This window comes from Canis aureus, chromosome 24 (genome assembly GCF_053574225.1).
Source record: "Canis aureus isolate CA01 chromosome 24, VMU_Caureus_v.1.0, whole genome shotgun sequence".
Taxonomy (NCBI): Eukaryota; Metazoa; Chordata; class Mammalia; order Carnivora; family Canidae; genus Canis; species Canis aureus.
Window position 1 is genome coordinate 5,813,441 of NC_135634.1, and position 22,920 is coordinate 5,836,360.

General features: G+C 38.1%; 1 protein-coding gene across 11 annotated transcripts in view; it reads right to left on the reverse strand.

Moving 5' to 3' along the window:
- The window catches only part of NBEA (neurobeachin), a 668,634-nt gene that overhangs the window by 13,415 nt on the left and 632,299 nt on the right, over positions 1-22,920 (reverse strand). For 5 of the 11 annotated variants that reach the window (XM_077868099.1, XM_077868094.1, XM_077868092.1 and 2 more), the window contains 6 exons: positions 14,541-14,603; positions 14,130-14,219; positions 11,497-11,689; positions 9,640-9,711; positions 7,388-7,543; positions 6,700-6,870 (listed from right to left, as the gene is read on the reverse strand). In XM_077868099.1, coding sequence (XP_077724225.1) covers positions 6,700-6,870; positions 7,388-7,543; positions 9,640-9,711; positions 11,497-11,689; positions 14,130-14,219; positions 14,541-14,603 — 745 coding nt within the window. The remainder of the gene's footprint in view (positions 1-6,699; positions 6,871-7,387; positions 7,544-9,639; positions 9,712-11,496; positions 11,690-14,129; positions 14,220-14,540; positions 14,604-22,920) is intronic. The other 6 variants (XM_077868096.1, XM_077868102.1, XM_077868098.1 and 3 more) reach the window with 3 other exon arrangements.

A 22,920-nucleotide genomic window follows, 5' to 3' on the forward strand; every position in this document is an offset into this window, starting at 1 on the left:
ATATAAAATATATGAATAAAACAGCTGTAATCCAACTGTAACCTATAGTAGGTAGCACCTGCTTATTTCTTTTATGGTCTGAAACTCTTTGTAATAATCTGCTTGTAAATGTTCATTGTCTTTGTGCCAAATTCATTAAAACTATAAAAATAATTAGGAAAAGACTATTTCTGAGATATCTGAATTAGTCACAGTAATATATTTGATTCAATGAAACCATAAACTCTTTCTGCACCTACCTAAAAAAATCCACAAACATTAGTTATATTTTCTCTGTGGTACCAAGAGAGCTATCCATTAAAAAAGAATAATGACAATGCAAAAGAGACATAAATATATTAGAGAGCCACTTGAATTAATGTTGAGAAAGTGAATAAATGAATCCTATCATTATATGTACTGAATAAATATGAGTCAGCCTCTGACATACAAAGCAATTCAATGTCCACACCAAGACCAATTCTAATAGCTACTGGCATATTATATTTCACACTAGGACTTCCCCCCTTCAAGTCTAGGTTAATATATACAACTCCTAAAAACATAAGGGCATTGTGTTACACACTTTAAAATGAATTTACACATAACCAGCTTTTTGGTCTTGAGTAGCAATGCATTATAAGATAGAAAACACATATAGCCTGATTCTCTGACCTGTGAATTGGTAGCTAGAATAGATTAAACTGGGACAGGAAAAAAAAATCTTTTTCTTTCAGGTTGTGAGTTTTCTGATGGCAAGGACTATTCTGTGTCAACACCCATGGCTGATCCCTGATGTGACAGTCAATTCAGGGTGTGCTGTGACTGCCTTTACAAAAAGAGTGAATTGACCAATATATATGTGGTCCAGGTTGGCTATTTCAACAGATTAAGTAAGTCATAAATCAGTCAAGTCTAACGAATACTATATATGACTAATTATTAATTTTTTACCATTATAATCATCCATATGGTAAAAAGCTGACACCAGTTTTTTTTTTTTTTTAAGATTTTATTTATTTATTCCTAAGAGACACAGAGAGAAGTGGAGACATAGGCAGAGGGAGAAGCAGGCTCCTCACACAGAGCCCAATGTGGGACTCGATCCCCGGACCAGGATTACACCCTGAGCCAAAGGCAGATGCTCAACACTGAGCCAGCCAGGCATCCCATGACACCATTTTTTTCTCCCCATGACACCAGTTTTTAACATAATTTTTATTTTGTACCCAAGATGTAAGACTGAACATTTTGTAGTATGGTACCAAACATTATCTGAAAGCAATTTGTGATTCATGTAATAAATACTCAATGTGTTCAGTACAGTCAGGTGGAAAAAGCAGTTTGGTGATTAGTATAATATATGTTTTTGTAAACTCCAGAAGGCCAGAGACTTCAACTATCCAGCATTTTCAGCTACTAAGATGGGACCAGCACCTAGTAGGCATTCAATACATGCTTACTGCTTGCCTAATACTTTAGTGATCATTTTTTCCCCTTAAGGATAATGAATGAAATAAAGCCATATGACATATGTTAATAATAAATGTCTAAGAAAGTCTTAATGGGGTTTTGTTAAATCGGTTAGGGTCAGAATGATGACAACAGTTCTGACCAAAAATAAATTCTTATAAATGGAGGCAGTAATAAAAAATATGTATTGATAATGTTCTTAATTTCTCAAGAATAATCTTGTCTTTACTGAAAGCTTAAATAAAATGCTGCATTTTAACAAATACAATAGCCACAATTTTATTCTTAAGGGTTAATATAAACATTTTTATTTATATAGCTCCTATTGTATGGAACTTTAAACACTCTAAATATTACTACATTTAATTTTTCTTGAAAAATCAGTGGACTAAACTGTTAACCATCTTTTTATTTAAAAGATTATTAGAGGGATCCCTGGGTGCAGCGGTTTGGCGCCTGCCTTTGGCCCAGGGCGCGATCCTGGAGACCCAGAATCGAGTCCCACATCGGGCTCCTGGTGCATGGAGCCTGCTTCTCCCTCTGCCTGTGTCTCTGCCTCTCTCTCTCTCTCTCTCTCTCTCTGTGACTATCATAAATAAATAAAATAAAATAAAATAAAATAAAATAAAAAGATTATTAGAAAATCACATAAATTAAGTACCTAACAGACAATTACTATAACTTAACATGAAAAATTCTTTACCTCATAGCGGTACGATTGCTTTTAAGAAATGAATCCTCTTTTTGGAAATACCATTTTCATCATTTTTAAGCTCCAGTTTGAAGATGTTAGTTAATGAGATTAAAAGCACTACTCTTTTTCTTAAAAAAAAAATTTTCATTATCTAAAAACTTCTAATTTTCATCAATTTAGATGGAAGACACTACACAGACCTGCTGCTTAATTAAACTTCTCTAATGATTACTACACTACTGTGAAAATGAAGATTTTTAAATATGCAAAAATAAATTTAGATCAAATATATGTAATAATGTAACATGCTTGAGAATAAGAAAGCCACCAATGGTAGATCAAGTGTCTTATACACATGTACATTCAAACACACATACACTAGAATTCTGCTAAAAATGAAGTTTGTTTTTTTAAGGATAGGATTTTAGAAAAGAGTAAAACAAGGGGGTTAACTTTTCAGTATTTAGAGTATGATATTTGTTATAATGTCGAATTGGTAGCTAATTATTTGAGCTGCCTGGAAATCAAGCAACACTGAATATTTTTTCCCCAAAACCAGCATCATATCTTAGTTCACAATTTAGAGCAGAGGCTGATATGCATCATGCACATACTTTCTCTTAGTATCTACGCTAAGAGAGAGTTACTCCACAATACACTTCAAGTTTCTACATCACTGTTCTTCAGTTCCAGCTATGGGCAGCAAGAACGAAAGATGACAATGTAATTTGGTCACCTAGTAATTTGGTCACCTAGTTCATTTCCCACTACCTTCATTCATATAAATATATATGAATCTGCATATATTTCATATTTCATTTTCTTCTCCACTATGATAGGGCCTTTGCTCCTATCAATCAAAAGTCTTTCCTCTTTTTGCAATATTCCTGTCAAAACGTGTAAGAGGTGGGAGTGGATGAGACTTGAAGGGTAGACAGATATACAACTGGGCTTCCATCCTCAGCTTTCTCACAGGCTGGAGTGAACAGACCAGGGGTGGCAATTTCCAGCCACGCAGTAACGTGGCATCTCGTCCACTTGTCATCTACTCTTAAAATATTTCAGTGGCAGATACACAGCATTCCTGGAAAATTCTTATCTCTGTCTTGTCATAAATATGACCCAAACTCATGTTTCACTTTGTTTCAGAGTACCGTGTATGCTGTGACCAATATATGAATTATAATCAGAATCACCCTGGTTTTAGTACTTGCCATCATCAACAATTTACAGACAGCATACCCTATTTTAAGGAAATATTTGCATTGAAACTATTGAAAGCTTGGTAATTAAAAATAGTGATTATTACTAGGCAATCTCTTATCTAGTTCTTCATTTAACAATATTTATTAAAAATCCTATTTGCTGTGTCACTAGGCCAGGAACTGGAAACTTAAAATGGAAAGGGAGAAATTCATGATCCATTTTAGTGTTTCCTCAGAACAGCATTTCCAAAGAATAATAGCTGTTCTGCTGTGAGCAAAAGATTGAATGGAAAAACATGTCTGAGAAGTTCTGGGTTAAATAAATTTCAACAGATTTATTTGTGCAAGTAAGACTTTGAGAACTTACCTAGAGAGTAGGAGTAAATGCAGTGTTTTCTAAAATTATTTTACTCTGCAGCCCCCATCCCCCATTTTTTTCCTACAGGGCATCTTAGGGAGCACTGTTGAAGAAAAATTACTTAGGAATCATCACAAGCAAAGAAATGGTCATATTGTTTTTGCTGTCCCAATGCTTAGTCTGAAGGGAGTACTCAATCATTGTTAAATGAATAAATGGAGATATTTACTAGACTGTATGGTAGAAAGTACTAAGTGTCCTCACCGAGGCACAAATCAAACCTTATGGAAATTCAGAGGAGGGAGAGAATATATTCAGTTGAGAGAAATTACACAAAGTTTAATGGACCAGGTGATACTGGAGGACATTTCTGAAGGATAGAGACATTTGGAGATATTCAGGGAGGATAGCCAACTACAAGGTCAAAGAGAGGGGACCTGGGACTTTCCCTCGTTGAAGATTAGAGTGGTTGCTCTTTTTTTTTTTTTTTTCAACTTTGAACATAGTGACATTCTAGCAAAGAATTTTTTTCCACTGAAAGCTTTCATATTTTAAAATCCTTACAACCCACATCAACAAGAGAAAAAACAAGAACCATATGATCCTCTCAATAGATGCAGAGAAAGCATGTGACAAAATACAGCATCCATTCCTGATCAAAACTCTTCAGAGTGTAGGGATAGAGGAAACTTTCCTCACCATCTTAATGCCATCTACAAAAAGCCCACAGCAAATATCATTCTCAATGGGGAAGCACTGGGAGTCTTTCCCCTAAGATCAGGAACACGACAGGGATGTCCACTCTCACCACTCCTATTCGACATAGTACTAGAAGTCCTAGCCTCAGCAATCAGACAACAAAAGGAAATAAAAGGCATTCAAATTGGCAAAGAAGAAGCCAAACTCTCCCTCTTTGCAGATGACATGATACTGTACATAGAAAACCCAAAGACTCCATCCCAAGGTTGCTAGAACTCATACAATTCGGCAGTGTGGCAGGATACAAAATCAATGCCCAGAAATCAGTGGCATTTCTCTACTCTGACAATGCGACTGAAGAAAGAGAAATTAAGGAGTCAATCCCATTTACAATTGCACCCAAAAGCGTAAGATACCTAGGAATAAACCTAACCAAAGAGGTAAAGGATCTATACCCTAAAAACTACAGAACACTTCTGAAAGAAACTGAGGAAGACACAAAGAGATGGAAAACTATTCCATGCTCATGGATTGGCAGAATTAATATTGTGAAAATGTCAATGCTACCCAGGGCAATTTACACATTCAATGTAATCCCTATCAGAATACCATAGACTTTCTTCAGAGAGTTGGAAAAAATAATCTTAAGTTTTGTGTGGAATCAGAAAAGACCCCTGGTAGCCAAGGGAATACTGAAAAAGAAAACCAGAGCCCGGGGCATCACAATGCCGGATTTCAAGTTGTACTACAAAGCTGTGATCATCAAGACAGTGTGGTACTGGCACAAAAACAGACACATAGATCAACGGAACAAAAGAGAGAACCCAGAAATGGGCCCTCAACTCCATGGTCAACTAATATTTGACAAAGCAGGAAAGACTATCCACTAGAAAAAGGACAATCTCTTCAATAAATGGTGCTGGGAAAATTGGACAGCCACATGCAGAAGAGTGAAACTAGACCATTCTATTACACCAGACACAAAGATAAACTCAAAATGGCGGAAAGATCTAAATGTGAGACAAGATTCCATCAAAATCCTAGAGAAGAACACAGGCAACACCCTTTTTGAACTTGGCCACAGCAACTTCTTGCAAGATACATACATGAAGGCAAGAGAAACAAAAGCAAAAATGAATTATTGGGACTTAATCAACATAAAAATCTTGTGCACAGCAAAAGAAACAGTCAACAAAACTAAAAGACAACCTACAAAATGAGAGAAGATATTTGCAAATGACATATCAGATAAAAAGCTAGTATCCAAGATCTACAAAGAACTTATTAAACTCAACACCCAAGAAACAAACAATCCAATCACAAAATGGGCAAAAGACATGAACAGAAACTTCACCAAAGAAGACATAGACATGGCCAACAAGCACATGAGAAAATGCTCCGCATCACTTGCCATCAGGAAAATACAAATCAAAACCACAATGAGATCCTACCTCACACCAGTGAGAATGGTGAAAATTAACAAGACAGGAAACCACAAACGTTGGAGAGGATGTGGAGAAAGGGGAACCCTCCTGCACTGCTGGTGGGAATGTGAACTGGTGCAGCCACTCTGGAAAACTGTGTGGAGGTTCCTCAAAGAATTAAAAATAGAACTACCCTACGACCCAGCAATTGCACTGTTGGGGATTTACCCCAAAGATACAGACGCAGTGAAAAAACAAGACACCTGCACCCCAATGTTTATAGCAGCAATGTCCACGATAGCCACACTGAGGAAGGAGCCTTGATGTCCATCGATAGATGAATGGATAAAGAGAATGAGATTTTGTGGTCTATGTATACAATGGGATATTACCCAGCCATCAGAAAGTATGAATACCTGCCATTTGCTTCAACGTGGATGGATCTGGAGGGTGTTATCCTGAGTGAAGTAAGTCAATCAGAGAAGGACAAACATTATATGGTTTCACTCATACGGAGAATATAAAAAACAGTGAAAGGGATTATAGGGGAATGCAGAGAAAATGAGTGGGAAAAACCGGAGAGAGTGACAAAACATGAGAGACTCCTAACTCTGGGAAATAAACAAGGGGTAGTTGAAGGGGAGGTGGGTAGGGGATGGGGTGACTGGGGATGGGCACTGAGGGGGCCCTTGACGAGATGAGCACTGGGTGTTATATGTTGGCAAATCGAACTCCAATAAAAAAATATACAAATAAAATAAAATAAAATCCTTACAACCCTAGGAAAAGTTGCTAGGAAACTATGAAAGACAAAATATATTTACATAAACTTGTAGTCTGATGGGACACTTTGAGACAAATACTCACTGCTGTTAGGGTTGTCTCCTATGATATGGTGTCGCCCACTCCAGTACCAGAGAAGCAGAGTGGCATCTCGAGACCCAGACACAATGTAGCAATCCCCACCTATGTAGGACTCAGACCTGGCCAAGCACGTGACCACATCCCAGTGGCCGAATACAATCTGAGTTAGTTTCCCTGAAACACAGAAATGGGAGGTTTAATTCATTTGCTATTGTTCTTTAAATGGCAATAAGCTTAACTTTATTTTACCAGATTTGTGAAAAGTGTATCTGTTAAACGTGGAAGCTTATAAGCTAATTCAAATTGAGCTACAGATGCTTTCTTGAGTTTCTTCTGAAAAATGATACAAGAATGTTACTTGGGATTTTCAAGGAAAATGACTTACAAACACCACAATCATGATTTTTATTCTTCAGGATTGGGGTCAGGCTAAGGGATGGTTTTAGTCTTTTACCAGACTTGATTTGGGGCAGAGACAGGACAATAGTCCCATTTGTCCTGTGAAATCAGGACTCATGCTAAGGTTTGGAACGAACAGAATTATAATGAGTTACTTACAATGTGAATATTTAATTTGAATCTTGGCACTCACGATGAAAATGCCTACGTTATTAAGTATGATTTTATTTTAAGGTCTGGGTGTAACAACAGGCATTTTGGAGAGATTAAGGTATCTCATAGTTAGGCTTACCTGTTTCTGTAGAGTAAACTCTGAAGCTCTTATCCCAGAACCCACAGATAAGAATATAGCGATTATCTGCTGTGACCACAAAACAATGCGCATTGATTTGTATACTCTGGTCAACAAGGTCCGTGATTTGCCGTTTGTTCACACCAGAGTTATTGGCTAAACATACACAGAAAAAAAGAGTTTAAAGAAGGATTCCACAAGAGTTTCTTTCTTTTTTTTTTTTTTTAGATCTTATTTATTTATTCATGAGAGACACAGAGAGAGAGGCAGAGACACAGGCAGAGGGAGAAGCAGGCTCCATGCAGGGCGCCTGATGTGGGATTCGATCCTGGGACTCCAGGATCATGCCCTGGGCCAAAGGCAGACACTCAACCTTTGAGCCACCCAGGCGTCCCTCCACAAGAGTTTCATCAAGCACTAATGGAAGGAATATTTTTATGCTTCATTTATCTAGAAATGAGTTTTTAAGGCTCTCAGATTATTAACATTCTAACACATCCCCATGAGGAATATCAGCTTAATTTTTAGTAGCAGTGGCTAGTTATGAACTACATTAGGTATCTAAAGGTTGTCAGAGATTTCAATTCCTTCTCCTCCAAAAATATGAAGAATTCAAATACTGAATTTAAAATAAAAATATTTAAATGGATTTAAATCTACCTAGGTTCACTATACACAGGTTCATTAATGTCCTACAAGTTCTATAATAAGGAGGAACAAATATTGTGTGAGGTATGGTATGTAAAAGAAAAAAAATCTTAATATTCGCCCCAATCTGTCATTTTCTGATGGCATTTACAATTCATGTGGAAAAAACAGGAGAGAGGTTTGAGCAAGGGATGTTGTTATGTGGGCAGCCCCACAGGGAGCTTTAGGTCAGCAGCTTTAAAGACCTGGATTGTCAACAAACAGAAGGCCTTTCCAGAATGGGCTGGCAGGGGAGGAGAGGAATAAAAAAGATGGGAGAGGGATTGGGGAGGAATGAGACAGGCAGAGAATCAATGGATAGCATTGGGATTGAATCTGAAAAAAGTGAGGAACTCGGAGATACCGTCTGATTTCCCTAGTGTCTGTCTGCATGCCAGCCTGTCCCGTACTCTGTGCTGTCCTTTCAGGCTAAATCCCTGGGCTGAATTCTTAAACAGGAGATGCACACATCACTCGCACTCCCTAACGCCAATTAGACTGAAGTGCAACTATTTGTGGATTCCCACTAATGCTATCATAATAATGGCTAGGGCGGTAAGCCAAAAATTATACAGAAAAAGGTAGCAAAAGAAAAGACAAAGGTTCTGAGTCACTTGAAAACTACATAACTGATCCTTCATTAATAAGAATAGAGCTAATTTTTCCATAGTTACATTCCAGCTGTATGTGACATTGTCGATGTCTCTTGGGTGAAGGAATAGCTGGACTAGACAATATTCCCAGTCCTACACCTTAGCTGTTCTCAAAGACATGTAACTGTTATTTTGTGTAGGGGTGTAAGTAACTAACTTGAATGACTGCCTTTTAACTTATTTCTGGGTTCAAAGATGAAGGGTGAATTAAGAAACATAAGAAAAGATATACCGTAACTTGTGTATGGCTTTATTTTTCATGCCATTTTCAAATTTTTTTTTTTTCCTAATTTAGTTCTCTACATGATCCCACAAAAAAGGCAGGACAAATATCCTGATCAACCATCTTGCAGCTAGGAAATTGAGGCCTAGAAACAGGAAGGGACTTGTTCTGGATCATATACTAATAAATGTGCATGTGATTAAAAGTATTTCCATCCTCTGTTGCAAAGAGTTACAGCTCATAAGTTTGCAATTCATATGAAATCCTTAATTTAAAAAAATCGGTCCTATTGGAAGGAGATTTCTAGAAAAGACGTCCTCTGTGTTAGTTTTCTTTCATGATTTTTTTGAGTCCTTATGTATTTCAAATATTTTAAATAATATACAGTTGTTAAAGAATAGTTTAGGCTGAAAAAAAGGACAGTTTGGAATGATTTGCCTTGTTTAGAACCAACTTAAATTATCCAACTTAAAATATCAAGAAAATGCCACAAATAATCACTTTAATACCAAAAAATTTTTGAGATGGCATATTATGATATATATAGCTCTTTGGTGGTAATTCGATGTTATCTGCACATTAATTTTATGGCAGAAAAATGATCATTTGGATACCTTTTGTAATAAATAACTACATAGGAATCTGGACAGTCAGCATTCATGAAAATGTATTTCTTGTTGTTACCGTACCAATTAAGGGGTCCATTTCAATGGGAAGATGATGAGCTTGATCCAAGGAGTATCCTGGCGCTCCTCTGAGGCCTAAAGGTTAAACAGAAGGAGAAAACTACTGCAATATTCTCAGAAGGAAGGAATTTCCTAATAAGCAGTGTTTTATGATGATTGTATAAAAGGTATACTGCTTAAAAATTATTTGGCAAGTTGTTATAAGAATGATTGTCATTTACACATTTTTGTGGATACTCTCAATGAAATCATCACAATAGGGACTGCTGGTTTCCATGGAAGATGTACAAAGCTGGAAAGAGTGTTGTTTTCATCCTAACAAGAAAAGCCTGCATAAAATAGAAGATCATAACATTTCTTGAACCCCTCCAAGAGCTAAGATTTCTGGGCAACCAGTGAGCTTGAAATCTAAGAAAGGTTGTGTGCCTGCAAGCAAGGGTGGGTGTGAACGTGGCAGGGCTCACCTGGGCTGGGGCAGAGGGGATGATGGGGCTTCCGTCTTCATTCAATACATGGCAAATCATTTGAAGGTAAAAAATTGAGCCACACCAAAGATCTTAAGCTCAGGAAAAGCTACTATCAGAGGATTAATATTTAGGGCTTGATTGAGTTCATTAGTCATAATTTTTTACATGTGATTATATAACATATATAATACTTATGAATAATGCTAAATAAAAAATGAATATAGTTTTTTCTCAACACAAAGTATTTCTAGAGACTCAGACTTCTGTGAATAATAAAGTTGTATTTTTTTCTTAAGATGTTTGTTGCATGTTTCTGATCAAATGGAATTCCCTCAAGGTAATAGAATTATCTCAGTTGATAGTATCACCAATAAACATAGTGTATTTAGAAACTCTTACAAGATGAAGCTATGATATAAATGAGACTGTTTTTCAGAGCAGCACAGAAGTTGGTAGAATAGAAAAATTCAGGTGAATTTACCATGGCTTATCCATCTAGTCCTGGAGATAGTGAGGATCCTGGGGTTTCCAAGGATACTGAAAGGGGTGAATTTGGCCAACTAAATCATTTGGTCATATCCACTTCTGTAGATGTATCAATGTCTGATTTTTATAACAGAATTCTATCACTTCAAGATGTACTAGCTGGAACTTTTGGAAATGAGTTTAAAGAAAACACATATAAAATCACTGAACAATTTAGATTTTGTCTTTTCTCAAAGACTCTCAGCTCCACAAGGAGGGAGATGGTGCCTGTCTTGTTCACTGCTGTGCTCCCACTTGACACATAGTGGCCATTTAAATATTTGCTGAAGAAGTAAGTAAAGTGGAAGAAAGAGGATTTGTAACCACCCTCTAAGAAATCCAGATTCAAACTCACTTTTTTTTTTTTTTTTTAAGATTTTATTTATTTATTCATGAGAGACACAGAAAGGGAGGCAGGTAGAGGGAGAAGCAGGCTCCCTGTGGGGAGCCTGATGTGGGACTAGATCCCAGGACCCTGGGATCAGGACCTGAACCGAAGGCAGACGCTCAACCGCTGAGCCACCCAGGTACCCCTCACTTTTGTTTAATATGGGCTAAAAGTGTTGTTGTTGTTTTTTTTCCTTGTGGGGCAGGCAGTAGTAGGGTGGGAGGACCTGAATTATTTGTAGACCTGCTTCAATTTATCAAATATTTATTGAATCCTTAACCATCAGCCAAGCATTCTGTGAGGCCCTCACGCAGAGCAGAGTGAACAGAGACAAGACACATCTAGTTAGGTCTGGCAATTACTTGCTCTGCTGCTTCCTGCCAATAATTTGGAATACTAGCTAGCCCCCAGCACACTTACCTTAACTTCAATGCAGTTTTTAAGACCCCTTTGCTAAGCACCGTGCTTAGACACACATACCTACTGTATTGTGCCACCGATTCACTGCGAACAGTCGGCTGCAGGTCACGGTCACCACTGCGGGGATGGTCAGGTGGGGCAGGGTGTTGGCTGCCACGTGGGTCACTGGAGAATTTGAGGGAAACTTCAGGACCATGATCACATCCTGTTGCATCTGATCTTTAAACATGAGTGGACTCTGTGGAAGGAAACACTGTTGAATAGAAAGAGAAGAGAGCAGAAGAAAACAGAAGGGATAACACAGTTAGTGAAAGCTCTGGGGAGACAGACAGAGGTCAACACAGATGAGGCGAGCACGAGCAGAGAGCAAAGCAACCTGAACTTCCAACCCATGATGAGGATGGCACAGGGGAAAGGGCAAGGCCTCTGTGCAGTGGCTGGCAGGTGACACGAGATCACTGATGAGTGGCCTCAGTGTAAGCCTTGCCAGACTGTGGTGTGAGGAGTGAGCTCACAGATCTGTCTCAGGATGTAGTGTCATTATTCAGTGTGGTGAAAGCATCAGTTTTGTGGAAGAATGAGTCAAGTCAGTCACGGAAACTGTTTACATGAACTAATTGATACTTCCATTTGTTAGCTGGTTCATCTGGGGTCATGGCTTCAATGTAAATAATAATAAAATATAATAAATATAATATAATAGCCTTCCCTGTCAGACCTCTGCACGCATCTTTGCTGTGGCACCACTGACTGGTTAAGGTTGAGGTCTTCTTCCTAGACTGTGCGCTTACCGAGGGCTAACCCTTTTCCTTCCTTTAATCTCTGTTTCAAAAGTCTAGCATGTGATCTGATAGAAAGCGACACTGTAAACGCTACTGTTCCAACACCATAAATAATACTGCATCGAAAACACAAAATGGGGGGATTCTGGAAATAACCACTATGTAGAGTTTGTGAATATTTTCAATTGTTTTCTATACATATGAATTGTCTACTCCATGCACTTAGAAGGCTGAGCTTTCCATTATGAGCATCTCCATGCCAATTTAGTCTCTAACAATTTTCCCCAGGAAAGCAATGAATCCTGACTGGGCATTTCTCCAGGATAATAATAATAATAATAATAATAATTATTATTATTATTATTAAACAGAGACAACTAACACGGGAATAAAACTCTTCTGCCAAAGCATTTCATAAAATAAAGTGTTAGAAATATTCTCTTAGACAGTTTATCAAAAATACTTCATCTCAAGGCTTGAGGTTCCAAGGCCACGTCCCCACGTCTACACCATGACTGCGTGTTCATGAGGAACTGTGTGCTTGGTGTCAACCTTTCTGCTTTGTCACATACAGAGACCCATTTCAATCAGAAGAGTTCATTAGAACTCTCTTGAGCCATTGTGGAGAGAAGAAACATATTTTCAAACAAACACATTTATTTATGTGTTTCACTAGCAGTTTGATTATTGATTTGTTGAAGGTCTAGAGAATGCAGATCCTCTGTGTTACAGTGCTTAGCATCATATCTGATGCATAGAAGGGAACTTGATATGAATTTGTTAAGTAACTGAAAAAAACACATGAAAGGTCTGAACAGTGCTTCCACCACAATATAACAGCTTATAAGTTGTTCGCACATATATTAAGGACCATATTTCACAGCTCTTTACTCCAAACTTAAAGAGTTCTTGCTACCTTGATAACCGCCTAGAGAAATGGATGCATTTTAATTCCTTTTGTAGACACCTTTTTTACCTTTAAGCATTTTTCACTTCAGTAAAAAAATAATCAGTGAAAAACCACAGTTTAAAAATCAGTTTAAACCAGTTTTAAATTCCCACTAAAGAAGTTTCTCAGAAAAGTTACCTTCTTCAAATTGAAGAGAGAGGTGTTATATAATTTGCTAATAAACTGCAAAAAAGGGACTGCTTTGTTATGAAAAGGAGCTTTTAAAATTCAGATTAAAATGAAAAGAATTTTACCTTTTCCCTGGCAAAACTAGAATAAAAGTTTTAATATGAGGAGCTAGTGGAGCTGATGTCACCGGCTAACGTTTCTTGAGAATGTATTGTGCACCAGGTGCTGGTCTGAGTGCTCTACAGTATTAAGTCATGAAATTCTCAGGGCAGGTGGTATTTTTGCCTTCGTGTAACAGATGCTGTAACATAGCAGACAGGTTAAATCCCTTGCCCAAGTCATTTGCTAGTGAGAGGCCGAGCTGATGCTTGACCCGACTGGCTCTGGAGCCCTTGTTCCTAACCCTCGGCCTCTCTGCAGTGCCTACAGAGTACCTGTATATTTCTGTCCTCTCCTTAAAACGAGCTACTCCCTCTGTTCCACCTTGCCCCAGAAGATTACATCGGGCAATATCATATTGTGTTGAGAGTATATTTTCATCCTACTTTAATCTAATTTTGGTGCCTACATGTGTATGGGTGAGTTTATGCAGAGGCCTACAGAGTCAGGGAAGACGGGCCCTTGTCGTGGATCCCAAATCAGGCTGGCGTAGCGGCACTCAGGGGTAAGAGCTGCTCTCCCCTCTCCTCTGTATTTCAGCATATACTTACCCTGAAGAGCTACCCAATAAATCGAGAAGCCTTTAAAACTGCTGCTGAAACCACAATTTTATTTGACGTGCATCCAGGTACAAAGAAAGCAAAAACCTTTCCTTTGAGGCTGCTATGTCTTACCAGGTGCATGGCAGAGCTCCGAGGCGGATGTGGCTCGATAAGCAACTGAGACGGCGTCTGTCCAAAGTTCTGTATCTGTGCCTCCATGGCCTGCAGGGGAAGGAGAGGGACTGTCATAATCAATATGCATCAACGAGAGAGGTCAACACACTCCCCGACAATGCAAGTGTATCCCAAGTCAGCCATGAAAGAAGTCCAGAAAATTCAGTGGGTGTTCTCTCAGGGTGCAGAATCATCCAACTGTTAGTATTTTGCAGACAGGTTTTGCTTCTCTTTCTAAACGTGCTTCTGTTAACCAAGTCACTGTTCTTATTTAGAAGCTGCGGTTAAATGTGGAAATGTTAAACCTGTGAGTGCATGCATGCAGCTAAGGTCAAAGAACACTTCTAACACTAAATACAACATGTATACCTTGATAAAGTCCTGTGTAAGAAGAAACGTATGGGGATCTCTAATGAAATAAGCTTCTGGGATCTTAGGGGAGAAAGAATGATACATAAAGTCCGACAATGATATGAAATAAAATTCAGAAAATCATACAATCCAGTCAATACAGAGGGTAATCACAAGATTTCTGTTATGATTAACCACGGGCAAATTTTTGCTACAAAAATATATTTTAGCATGCCATGCTGTTTTAAGACGAATGTCGAGATATTATGTAATGTCTATAATGTATGAATTCATTTCTCTCAATTTTTTTTTGAAATTTTAGACATAACTAACCCAGGGAGGAAACAATTCTTTGGGCATCTTGAGCTATGCAATATTTTATTAAAGCCTGTGCAGACAGAAATATTAATGAGACTGTATGGCTTCCAATGAATAAAAATAATTTTGGATCTCAAACTGTCTGGACTGTATAATATGCCTTTTTCTGTGTGTACGTCAAAGACATAATCTTACAGGAGATTTATGTATTTCTTCTCTATATAAGTACCACAGGCAAAAAGATTTCAATATATTAAACTAGACTAACAGAAATATTTTTCCAAAATACTGTTAGCATGTAATTTAAGTCAACAAGGGGAAGCACAATATTTACAATGGTCATTACTCTGTTACCATGCTAATTTTTCCCCTAAAATTGTGTGCAATTTGGTTGCACATAAAGATGAAATACGAAACTCATTGCTGAGTGCTTAGGAGTGCAGGTAAGGTGGTAGATGGCTCTCGACGCTGCGCTGCCACTAATCGCATCACTATCTACAAATCTCATTTATAAAGTACTTAAATTTAACAATCTGTCCGCCTAGACTGCATTTCAAGAAAATGCTTATCAATAAAAATGTGGATTTTCAAATTTATTAGCAATATTAAACATGAATGCATCATTACCTGCCATATTTTAGCAATTGCATAAATGGGGCTTTGGTTCTTTTATTTGCAGAGGCAATAGGATGAATTATTAAATCTCTTTAAGAGCTGTCCAATTTTTATGTATCCATTTATTTGCATGGTGTCCACCCATACATGAAGTGTGACTGTTTAGGTAAATCGCACTCACATAGATACCATCATACTTTATCTCCCTGGTGCAAGATTTAGGATTATAAAAGAGGTATGAGACCATTTCTGGTTAGGTTCACATCATGAACAATAAACTCTTAAGAGTAACTTGAAAGAAGAAAAAAAAACCCCAGTGATTTCATTGTTAAAACTGCCCTGGCTTGAAAATGTCTAGTACCTCGCTTACTGTATCAGAACAGCTAAAGTTGCTCAAACAATAGGTACCTGGGCTTGTGCTCTGACTCCTCCAGAAAGGGGCTGGGCTGGCATAGGGAGACAGAGGTAAAATTAAATATAATTTAGCCTCTCTTGGTCAGTGTACCTCTACTTAGCAGGCAGCCTTTAAATGGCCACAGAAGGACCAAGTCCACAAACATGCTCTGCTTGACTTTAGTTTTGTTCTGAAAGGGCAGTATTAGAACTATACTAGAAAATCTCAGGATACCCACTTACTTTCCAGAAATCTACACAGTTCTCTTCAGGGGGACCACCTCTGATTCTTTTTGGACTGAGGCAGAGTACACACACGTATTTATTTTAAACGACTCTCAAGTGGCATCAAGATATACAGGAAGCTATGATCAAGTTAATATTGTGGTCTCATCCTCTCATTAAGACAGTACATTCCCTACATTTAACATTTATTTATTTGTTTTTAATAATTTAAGCTGAATCCATCTTCTTTGGGATCCACATCACATGCCTTCATGTTCTTATTCCAATATTTACCTTTTGGCTATCTTGTAATCCTGTCTAGCGGCAGTTCCTTAACCTTTGATTTAAAAATATACAGGTCGGGATGCCTGGGTAGCTCAGTGGTTGAGCGTCTGCCTCTGGCTCAGGTGGTGATCCTGGGGTCCTAGGATCGAGCCCCGTGTCGTGCTCCCCAGAGGGAGCCTGCTTCTTTCTCTGCCTGTATCTCTGCCTCTCTATGTCTCTCATGAATAAATAAATTAAAAAAAATATATACAGGTCTTTCTGTTCTTGAAAAAGCATGCTGCCTCCTCTAAGTTCTATTGCTCGTCATAACCAACATGTTTGGATAGGGAGTGAGCACCTACATATTTTCTTCACCTCTCCCCCATCCTGTTTTCTGTCCTCCCCCACTTTTAGAGAGTCATCAGTGTCTTCTGTCAAGAGGAAGGTACTTTGCATGGGAGGGTGCCCAGGGATATACACAACCCATTCTGGAATCTATGAAGCATAGCAGCTGAATGGTTGTTCCTCATTCTGAGAACTACTCCCTGACGTAGGAGAAAATGCATCCCCTTAATGTGAATCTTGGGCAGGGTTCTAAATCCTTCCCAGGCCCCCTAAATAATAATCAATGTCCTCCATATTCTCATAGCACTTTTCCCCCCTTTATCATGACATTCAACGCATAGTTCTTTACATAGGTCTGTTTGCTCAAACTGTTCATCATCTGCAGGTCAAGGCTGTGACTTAGTCTTAAGAGAGTCCAAAAACATTCGCTGACTATAGAAGTGGGGCAGTGGTGGGGCCTTTGTACAAAACTGAAAGGTAGCCCAGAAAAGGAAAATCAATAGTAAAGAACACATCAGAGTGCTTTACCTTTACAGTTCAATACTGCAAAAACAATCAGGTTAACAAACATTAAATGCCTAGTCTATGTCAAGGGATAAAGTATCAGATACCAGTCTGCCCTCAAGAAGTTTCAGCTCATGAGGACATAAGATGAGTGGCAATCAGGGCACACAGTAGGTCAAGAACCACGGCGGAGGCCAGCCTCAAGTGCAAGGGGGCCCAGGAGTGATGTCTACATCAGACACAGAGTGGAGCAGGGTACACACAGAGGACGTCTGCTAGGAAAGGGGCTTTGAGTAAAGGGACATGAGCTGAGGTCTGAATGTCACATAGGAATAGGCCAGTCAACAGCAAAAAAAGATAACCAGAAATGGCATTTAAAAGAATTCAACGTATTTCTCTTTTTCCATACATTGTTCTGCCTGGGTTGAAGAGACTTAATGCTAGCTTTATTTATTCGGAAAACATTATACTTATTGAGCACCTACTATGTACTGGGTACCATTTCAGATATTTGCGATACTCATCAAACAAAACAGAGATTTGGGCTCGTGTAGAAGTTGTATTCTAGCCAGGATGGCATAGGAGCTTATTATTTCGGCCAGATAGCACATGCCAGCATCCTTTGGGCTAGAATCCGCTCATAGGCATGGTTTCTATTTGAGCCAACATTTATAGGTCAGAAAATTTCATACAATAAATTGGATTTTTTGGCTTCTCTCAACAAAACAAAACAAAACAAAAAAACAGAAGAGGTGGTTCATCAGCATTTCTGCACAGCAACACTTGTCTGGTGCCAAGGCACAGGGGCTCTTTTGTAATGCCCATCACTCACAGGACCCAGGCATGCACTGCCTCTGGCCTGCTTCACAAGTTTCTTCCCTGTCCAACTCCTAAAGACTTCTCGGAATTTGTTACTCCTTTTAAAATCTACTACCAAAACGTTAATTTGTATTACAAAAAAGCTATCGCTTTATATATCTACAGTAGTCCTGCCCTCATCCTTGGGGTATATGGTCCAAGATGCCAAAGAATGCCTGATACTGGATAGTACTGAATCCTATGTATGCTGTTTTTTCTTATACATATTTATGATAACGTTTAATTAATAAATTATGCATAGAGATTAACAGCAATAATTACTGATAAACTGGAACAATGATAATATACTACAATAAAAGTGATGTGAACGTGGTCTCTCTCAAAATACCTTATGGTACTGGACTCACCTTTCTCCTTATGATGACGGTGTAGATGGTAAAATGCCTCTGATGAGGGGCACCTGAGTGGCTCAGACAATGAAGCATCTGGCTTGGGCTAAGATCATGATCCCCGGGTCCTGGGATTGAGCCCCACATCGGGCTCCCTGCTCAGCAGGGAGCCTAGTTCTCTCTCTCCCTCTGCCCCATGCCCCCAATCATGTTCACTCCCTCAAATAAATAAGATCTTAAAAAAAAATGCCTAACTGATGAGATGAAGTGAGCCAGTGAGGTAGGCACTGTGACCTAACATTAAGCTACTGCAGACCTTCTGACACTAGGTCAGCATCACTGCTTCCATACCATCTTGACTGCGGGTAACTGAAACCGTAGAAAGCCAAAACAGTGGATATGGGGTGACTACTGCATTGCACTTTCCATGGAAGCAAGAATGAACTGATATTGTATGTGTGAACTCATGATTTTTATAATGTGTATAGCAAAAGAGTACAACTTGGGAAATAAATCTGTCAATCTAACTTCATCGAATTTTAAAATGTTATCCATTGTGAGAAGCGTCATTAATTTCTATACTATTAAGAAGTAAAAATGTTACTAATTAAACTATGATTCACTACTGATTATAAGACACACTAATTCGGAGCGCTGAGACAGAACCATGATAAGCATCTCAGAATCAGTTCATTATTGTAAATATTTTATGTTATTATAAATATACTTTTACATATAATAAGCAGTGATATAGAGTTTTAGATATTTCATATAAATCTAGCATACAGGGATCCCTGGGTGGCGCAGCGGTTTGGCGCCTGCCTTTGGCCCAGGGCGCGATCCTGGAGACCCGGGATCGAATCCCACGTCGGGCTCCCGGTGCATGGAGCCTGCTTCTCCCTCTGCCTGTGTCTCTGCCTCTCTCTCTCTCTCTCTGTGTGTGACTATCATAAATAAATAAAAATAAAAATTAAAAAAAAAGAGTATACTATCTTTGAGGGTACTTTTATGATGAAACTCTTACATATCAAACTCAACTTTATCTCAAAAAATAATCATGTAAGGGATGCCACTTTATTTCATCAGGAATTGTTCAGATAGCAAAGATAAGTAAGTTAGTTTCTTAAGAGTTTTACATTTTAATTCTTATGTGGATGCTTACTTCTTCTTCTAAAAATCATTTGGTTGAATATTGAGCAGTTCCCATGTACTTAGCATTTGCTCTCCCCAGCTAAGACCATCAAGAAATAGGCAGGTCATAAAATAAGAAAAAAAAGTATTTTTTTTTTTTTAAACTTTGGAGGGAGTTGTAAAATATGGACGTTTTCGGGGTAAGTAGAGAAGTAAAGAAAAATGTGATCTAAGTTACGATTAGTAGGACAAAATAAGTAAACCTGAACAGTGACTTTAAGATTTCATACACACATAGGACACATAACTCAGTTTTATCTGCATCTATGGACTATAAAGCTCCCCTTAGGGAAAGTTCCTGTTAGGGACAGTTTCCTGGTTTTTTTCCCCTCCCCATTCTCTTGATAGGCTCGTTTTGTAAAATCCTCCAGGTCCCACCTACTGAGTTATGAAATTACCCACATCTTCATTGAGCTCTCCTTTTTTCCTCACTTATTTTCAACAAGCTCTCTCTAGTCTTATGTTACTCAAAGGTCAGGGCTAGGTGTACGGCTGCATCATCTAGGCCCTGCCCAAAGGTGCCCAGTCGAGGGGCAAATGAGGGAGAGCATCTACCTCAAATGCCAAAGGAAGGAGCACCTTTTATTATTCATCCTTTTAATGAGGGCATCTTTTTAAATTTGCACAAAGGGGCCATATGCATTAGCCATGGCTGTGACATGTACCTTATTCCTTTGACCTGTTGTACCTCTTCTTAGTTGCTTTTATCTGTCCCCCACGATATCCTACCTCCTTTATGAACACAGATATATTGCTGGGATGAAATCCTCAGAAGAGGAAGTAAATATGCTGTGGTTTATGTGCATTATGCTTATGCCTGTTAATATGAAAGATTTCATAGCTGAGGTAAAACTACATATGGCGACGGATAAGTGATAGTTCAGAATGATGTTCAAATCACCAATAAATTCAAAATACTCTAAAAGAAAGAAATTACTATTTAGATGAATAAGCATGCTTTCTCCCTCCACTTGTATTTACTATTTGGATAACTAGTGTATGCTAGATAGCACACACCTCCTCTGGTACCCAGGAGATAAAAAATTCTGGTTAATCTTGTCTTTTCCACAATATAGGTAAATGTAACCCACATACATTTCTCTCCTTTGGAATCTTTACAACTTCTAGTCTTTTTTGTAAATGTAATTTAGCATTGTCTTTCTGATGAAATGTCATAAGGTCTAAGTGCCACGAGAAAGACTGTGAGAAAGCACATACGGGAAGCTGTCAAATGACCGATTTCATCCATTTTGCTTGGTCTGTGCTATCTTTTAAAGTTGTTTTCCAGAAGAGTCAGCATTTTATAAAATATGATAGCTTGTGCTATCCACAATGCAATTATCAGATTATGTTGAAATTACTAGTCAATTATTGATCATTTTCAGAAAATTCAAGACAAAAATAGCAAAAGTGATTCCTTGGGAACACAGAAAAGGATTTCCTCAAAATTTCCTTAGGATCATATTATCTTATTTTATAGCTCATTATAGTAAGATTTTATTTTAATGCTTGAAAGTGGATATTCTTTTTTTACCAGAAAATACAACTTCAACAATTAAAAATATGCATGTGATTTATATTATCTTTCTGTTCTACCTCCAATTCTACCAATTCTATACCAAATAGGAAAAAAAAATTGGAATTTTGAGAAGTCTGAAATGATAAAAGAAAAGATTACTTAATAGCAGACTGTATTTTAACTGATATGCTTTTGCTTTTGGTTTATTGTTACAATAAAACAAGATCATATAAAGCATTACTTTTTAATGCTAGAAAAACAGGAGCAAAATAAATCAAGAAAATAATATCTCCACTTTATTTCTTGCTTTACAAACATTAAACTATATAAAAAATTAAAATGCTATTTTATATTCAACTGCTTCTAGTTTTTCATAGAAACTACACAATAGAAGAACAAACATGTTTCCTCTTAACAGTCAGCTGCATTAAGGCTAAGTCTATATGAGCAGAATTATTAGAATATTCAAGCAAATACTTAATAACTCAAGTAAAAAAGAACCACATTGGTTGTAACTATCAGACTATGTTAGACCATATTGAGGGAGAGGATTTTGATTTATTCATTTGCCTGCCTCAGTGCTTGGTTTTATTCTTTTAGTATAAAGCTAAAAAAAAAATAAAAATAAAAAGGAGAATTATCCTCTTGCTGACTCTGATTTCCTCCTCAGACTGATGAGTTGTAATGATGACATTCCATATCTGACTTAACAAATAAATGCGAACAGTTAATGTGAAAAGCAAGCACCGTGTCCTTTGGAGAAAAACTGCTTTGTCCAGAACAGTTTTTCTTCACATTAGGTCAGGGCCACTGGTGGCAGGCTCACTTAATTTTTATATTTAAAAATAAATATAAGTCTACCCAGGTGGGAAAAGTACATGCATTTTAATGTGGCAGGTAGTGGCTGTTCTACCCTGGATGTCTTCAATAAATTTGCCTAAAGTCGTGACTAACTCAGGGGGAATACAGAGTGAGCTGGATCATCTTCCAGAGACTGCATCACTGGTACTCTCTTGTTCCCTACCTTCCCACTCTTTTCGGCCAATGAGAGCTCAGAACAGGAGATGGGAAAGGGAGATAAAACTTATTGTATGATCCTTCCCTGCCAGGTCCCAGGTCAGCAGTGGCTGTGCTGCAGTCTTCTATCTAAGGCCACAGCTCCTGTTGGGTGACTGCTTTCCCAGGGTTACTTATGCTGGCAGTTTCCAGTAATGGCCCCTTCTCTGTGTAGGCCTTGGGGTGGTACCTAGATCTTAATCTGCAGATGCTTCACTTTCCCTTGTTCATCCACTTTATCCTGCCCATATCTTTGTAAAGAGGATCATTATTAAACGTCCTATTACCAATCACATTGTTAAAAAATTATGGTAAAAATACACAGAACATAAATTTACCACCTTAACAATTTTCCAAGTGTACAGTTCAGGAGTGTTATGTACATTCATAATGTTCTACGACCAGTCTCTACAACTCTTTTTAATCTTGCAAAACTGTTACCCATTAACAGCTCCCCATTTACTTATTCTCCCCATCCTCTGGAAATCAACCTTCTACTTTCTGTCCCTATGATTTTGACTATTCCAGGTACCTCATATAAGTGGAATCATATAGTATTTGTTTTCTGACTGGCTTATTTCACTTAGCATAAGGTCGTCAAGGTTCATTTTTGTTGTAGCAAATGCCAGAAGTTCCTTCCTTCTTAATGCTGCATAACATTCTATGGCATGTACATGTGCATGTACCACATTTTATGGATCCATTAATCTGCTGATGGACACGGGTTGCTTCTACCCTTTGCGTATTGTGAATAATGCTG